Genomic DNA, 5,215 nt, shown 5'->3' with positions numbered 1-5,215 from the left:
CCCCAAAGATGAACAAAACCAAACCAAACCCCAGAGAAATGTGATGAAACCCGAGGCTGGGCCGGGGCGGCAGGTCCCCCCGGAGGGTGGCCGGCGCGGCAGCACCGACACCGCGGCTCGGCCACAGGCCACCCTCTGTCTCCTCTCACCTTGGGCTGGATTTCACAACGAGAATGACTATTTATTGTTCCTGCCTTCGAAATAAATACATGGAAATTAAGCAGAAAGGTGTGGTGTGCGTTTAATTAGAGGCAGGAAATGTGTCAAATGGTTGGGGTGATGGGGGGGAAAGGGGAGCCGGGGCTCCTGGATCCTCTTCCCAGCACCAGGCTGGGAACGTGCCGTGGGAGTGGGGACTCCTGGGTCCTATTTCTGGTTTGGCGACCGGCTGCCTGGCGTGACGGTGCGCTGTCGGGAGGACAGCAATTCCTGCGGCGTGAGCCATCCCCGATAAGTATCTGTTGTATCTGGAAAGTCCTTGGAGGTGGTAGGAACAGCTCAGCCTGTGCCGGAGCGGTCGGTGTCCCTCAGTGAGTCCGTGCCGACCACGCGGGCACGGCACCGCGCTGCTGGAAACGCCAAGAAACGCGTTTGCCCGCGCCGGGGTGGCTGCTGTGTTGCGGGCGCGGTGGCTCCGGGGTACCCGCCACGGCGGTCACCGAAGACCTCCAAAGCTGGGGCTCGGTGTCCCCCCTCCGCAAAGGGTCCCATGGGGCAGAACTTGTCCATGAGAAGCCAAACTGCTCCCGACCCTTCAGTCCCGGCGGTGGTGGGCAGCAGGGGAGAGACCGACCTCATCGGGATGACCAAAATGGCTGGGAACCGTCTCGTGATGGGCTTGGAGGGTACGTGGCTGCTCCGAGCGCATGCACACGCCCTGGATGCCTTGTAAAAATAAGGGCCTGGATGTGGTTGTGACATCTGCCAGGCACAGGCGGGTAACGAAAGCCCGTGACTCAGAGCTGAGCTGTTTGCCTGCAGGGTCGGGGCGGGATTCCCACCCTCCTGGGATGTTGCATCAACGACACTGGAGCATCTCGGCCGGGAACGGGTTCGCTTCCTCTCGACCGAGATTAGGGAGAAGCCAGCAGAGAGCTGGGATGATACACGTCGTTTTTTTCCGGGATGGGAGTCCCGAAGGTGCTCTGCCCCCGCCTGCAGTACCCCACCTCCTGCTTTGTGCCCTTAAACACGCGGCTCCCGGTAACGCCCGCATCTGACCTCGGCATCAAATCGCTGCGCCATTGCCCTGCTAGACGTACGGGGGTACAATTTGCGGGGACAGTTAATTGGGGATGTGACTTTACAAGCCACCGGCTGAGCAAAGCCTTACCCAGCCCAGTGCACCCAGAGCCGGCTGAGAGCTGGATACGGCCCCGCTCGGAGCCCGTGCTCGTGCTTGCAGAGCCGCGCCGGCCCCTTTCACCCTTGAACAAGTGGTTTCGGTTCAAATAAACGGTGCCCTCCACCATGCCGGCGGTTTGGAGCGGGGTGGGTGGCGGGGGTGTGCTGCGGGACGGAGGAGCCGGGCTTTCGGCTGGCGCACGGCCGGCCGGCGGCGGGTTTGCAAAGCCTGGCACCGGGCTGGCGTCGCACCGCGCCTGGTAAAACCCCCGCTGCCGGGAGCCCACCACCCCTCCCAGGCGGCGGGGTCTGCTGGCGTGGGCCCCAAGCACCCCCCCGGCCGCAGCCGCGCACAGAGCGGCCCCCGGGAGGGAGCCGGCGCCCGCCGTGGGTCCCTGCTCGCACCAGCCCGTCCGGGTGTTGCAATCGCAGGGAGCCATTTCCCAGGTGAGCCCAAGCCCGGGAACGCCCTGGGAACGTCAGGGAGGGGCGGGAGCCCCTTTAAAAGCTGGGCTGGGCCCGGCGGTATGGGTGCAAGGTGAGGAGAGAGCGGGCGTAATTCGCTCCCACTGCCCGTGCTGCCAAATCGGCGACAGACGGACGCAGCGGGACCCCCGGACGGAGCCAGGTGAGGCTCCGAGCCGTGGTCGGCAAAGCCGCCATCGGGACCCTTGGGGTGAATATTCAACCGGGAGCAGCCCCGGGATGTGCTGCTGCGGCTTGGGTGGCGGAAATCCCCCGAGCCCTTCGGCAGCGCCGCGCGCAGGGCCGGGGCAGAGGGGACCCTCTGGATGCGGGGGGAGCGCGGGAGGAGCCGGGCTGGGGGGCGGGTGGTCCGGTGTGGGGATCGGCAGCATCCGTCAAGCTCTGCTGCCTCCGGAGAGCCCGGCACGTGGGGTTGCCAGCGGGGTCTGGCCCCTGGAAAAGGGGCATTTCCCCCCTGCTTTGCCCATGGCGACGCCGGGGCCGCGGGCAGCGAGCGCCGGGGCTGTGCCCGGCCGCGGGTCCGTGCCCGGCCGCAGGTCCCGGCTCTGGGCACCGGTGCTGGTGAGCGCACGAGGAAGGGGAAAGAAGAGGGGGAACCGCGGCGGCAGGAGCAGAGCAGCCAGCGAGCCCCATCCTGCCCGTCCCACCTACCCCGTGCCCGGCCCTGCTTGCGGCTGTGCCGGCGTCCCGGCGTCCCACTGCGGTGACAAGGTCTCCGTGCCCCAGGCCGGCCCCGGGGGCACATGGCGGGGCCGGGGTGCAGGCGGCGGCGAGGCCATGCGGGCTGCACTGTCGTGGATGGGCTTGGTGCCGTGAGTCAGCGGCGGAGCAGCAGCCACGATGCCCCGAGGATGGGCTGGGCGCTGGCGGTGGGGGACTGGCAACACTGGTGTGGGGTCTGTATGTGGGGACCCCAGCGGCTGCAGGGGGTGGGTGTGCGATGGGTGCTTCTGCCCAGGTGCTGCAGATGACCTTTTTTTGGCAGCTGATGGCCTGGGATGAGGAAGGACCGGAGCCGAAGGTGTCCGGTGGGCGGCTCTCGTGGGGCCGTGCCGGGCAGCGCGGCTCACAGCGGCACCCTCTGCCAGCGCTGGGACCGTTCGAAAGCCACCCTGCTGCCCAGCATCCTGCAAGCTGGGGACCGTCCCCGGTGCCGGGTGGCCCTGGGCCGTGGCACCGCGGCACAGGGAAGGCTCCCGTGGGGACATGGATGATTCAGGAGTGGCCCCAGCCACCGCGAGGCAGGCGGGGACGAGCGCGAGAGTGAGGGGAGCCCGGGGCTGAGCCTCGTGTCTCTTGTCACCACCCTGATACACCCGACGTCCTCGGCTTGGGGCTGACCTGGGGAGGATCGGCACGCAGGGAGAGGGGACGTGAGCCCAGTTCGGGGCACTGGGCTGGTCCCAACTGCCCCCAGGGAGCAGCCGGGCTGCAGACGCCCTCCTGGGTGATGCCCCCAGAGCGGGGCACGGTGCTGGGCCACCCCTCTGGGCTCCACGCATGCCGCCCGGTTGGTTTCCTCCAAGACCCATGTGGCCACCGCTGTCGCGACGGTCGGCGTTGCACCCTGGGCTGGCGTAAACGCGCACGGCTCCAAGCGAAACGGCGGGGAGCAACACGCCCAGCTCGCCCCGCTCCCTGCCACCAACGGGGTAGGAAAGAGCCAAGGCCGGACAAGGTGACGCAGTTTCCGTCCCTGCCTGCATCCTGCCCGGGGATGCGGCCGCCGGACCCCGTGACGGGGTCCATCCTGTCGCGTCCATCCATAGGAAGGAGTTTCCTGGCTTGGGGCAGCCTCGGGACCGCGGAGAGAGGAGGGGGACCCCGGACAGCCATCAGGCAGGCAGGATCAGACCCTGGGGCATGGGGGACGCCCTTGGCTGGGCTCATGGGGGGCTCAGGCGGGTCCAAACCTGCCCTGCCGGGGTGTTCCCAGAGCCGTGAAGCAAGAGGAGGGCTGGCCGGTAATTCCTGCCCTCATCCTGCCGCTGCCACCGCCGCCGTGCGGCTCCCAGCCCCATTCCTCCCTAATGAGCCCTGGGAACCGCCGGCCGCGGCCCTGGCGCTGCGGAGCCCCACGGCCCCAGCGCCATAATTACCGCCCCGTCCCACGCACGGGGGTGGCCGTGCCGGGGGGGCAGGTGGGGCGGCTGGCGTGGGGCGGGTGTTGCGCCGGAGCCAGGGCATGGAAGATTTTTGGGGTGATCCTGTACGAGTAGCAACGTGGGGAGATGAGCACCCTGCGCATCGGCGCTGCCGGCTTTTTGCCTTTCCATGGAGGCTGCTTTTTGACTGCCCAGGGGCTTGTGGAGACCCCAGGGCTGGTGGCAGCGGAGACCCACAAGCGTGCCCTGAGCGATGGCACCGTGAGCTTTGGCGGCGTGCCACCTGCCCTTCCGCTCCCTGTCCTCCAGCATGGGCACGTGGAGGGTCCCGCGGCCCCCGTCCCTGACCCCCATCCCCGCAGGTGACTGCAGGCAGCGATGGCAGAGTGCACGGATCTGGAATGGGCCGTCCAGGTGCTGGTGAACAACTTCGACAAGTACTCGAGCCGCCGCTGCTGCTGCAAGAAGCCGCGGCGCATCAGCAAGAAGGATTTCCGCAAGATGCTGAGCTGTGAGCTCAACCACATGCTGACGGTGAGGCCGGGGCGCGTGGGGCCCGGGGACCTGTTCCTCACGCTTGCACGGGGTCCCCCCCACCATCCCGTACCCCGCTTTCCCTGCCGTCCCGGTGTGAGCGGCTCCGCTCTCTCCCCCAGGACACCGGGAACCGCCGAGCGGCCGACAAGCTCATCTGTGACCTGGACGAGAACAAAGACGGGCGCATCAGCTTCGAGGAGTACTGGACCTTGATAGGCGGCATCGCCAGCCCCATCGCCCAAATCATCCGCCAGCAGGAGCAGAGCGTCAAGCTCACCAAGTAGCCGGCTGCATCCGGACCCTACCCGGGCTCAGCCCCCTGGGCTCAGCCCCTGCTTCTCCACGGCTCCCCGCTTCTCACCTCTCCCGCTGCCGAGCTCCAGCTTGCCCCGGGGCACCCCGGACTCCCACAGCTTTGCCGACTGAGCCATGCCAGGGTGCGATCGGGGCGGGAAGACCCTGTGGGTGGGAGCTGGGGGGTGCGAGGCCATCACAGCCTCGGGGGGCTCCTCCTTGCCCCAGGCCATCCCATCCCTGCCCTCATCCTCTTCTGCAAGCTCTGTCCTCGCTGGGCTGCTGAGCAAGAAGCAAAGGGAGAGGTTTCCCTTCATCTAGGACGTGGATTCCGTCTGTTCGCAGACCTCTGGGGCGCGGCCCTGCTGGCAGAACCCCCACCACAACCGGGACCCCCTCTCCCCTTGGAGCTCCCCCTCAACGTCGGGGGTCTTCTCGGGAAAAGGGTG

General features: G+C 67.7%; 1 protein-coding gene across 1 annotated transcript; it reads left to right on the top strand.

Moving 5' to 3' along the window:
• Positions 1-4,035: 4,035 nt before the first annotated feature.
• S100A16 (S100 calcium binding protein A16) lies at positions 4,036-4,756 on the top strand (the record flags this gene model as incomplete). The annotated part of the gene is made up of 2 exons (XM_082015811.1): positions 4,036-4,469; positions 4,592-4,756. Exons 1-2 carry the CDS (start codon positions 4,314-4,316, stop codon positions 4,754-4,756), a joined length of 321 nt encoding a protein of 106 aa, XP_081871937.1. The 5' UTR covers positions 4,036-4,313.
• Positions 4,757-5,215: the final 459 nt, after the last annotated feature.

This window comes from Phaethon aethereus (genome assembly GCF_964289735.1).
Source record: "Phaethon aethereus genome assembly, contig: HAP1_SCAFFOLD_799, whole genome shotgun sequence".
Classification (NCBI taxonomy): Eukaryota; Metazoa; Chordata; class Aves; order Phaethontiformes; family Phaethontidae; genus Phaethon; species Phaethon aethereus.
The sequence above is the reverse complement of the archived record's forward strand: the minus strand, read 5'-3'. Positions and strand labels throughout refer to the sequence as shown.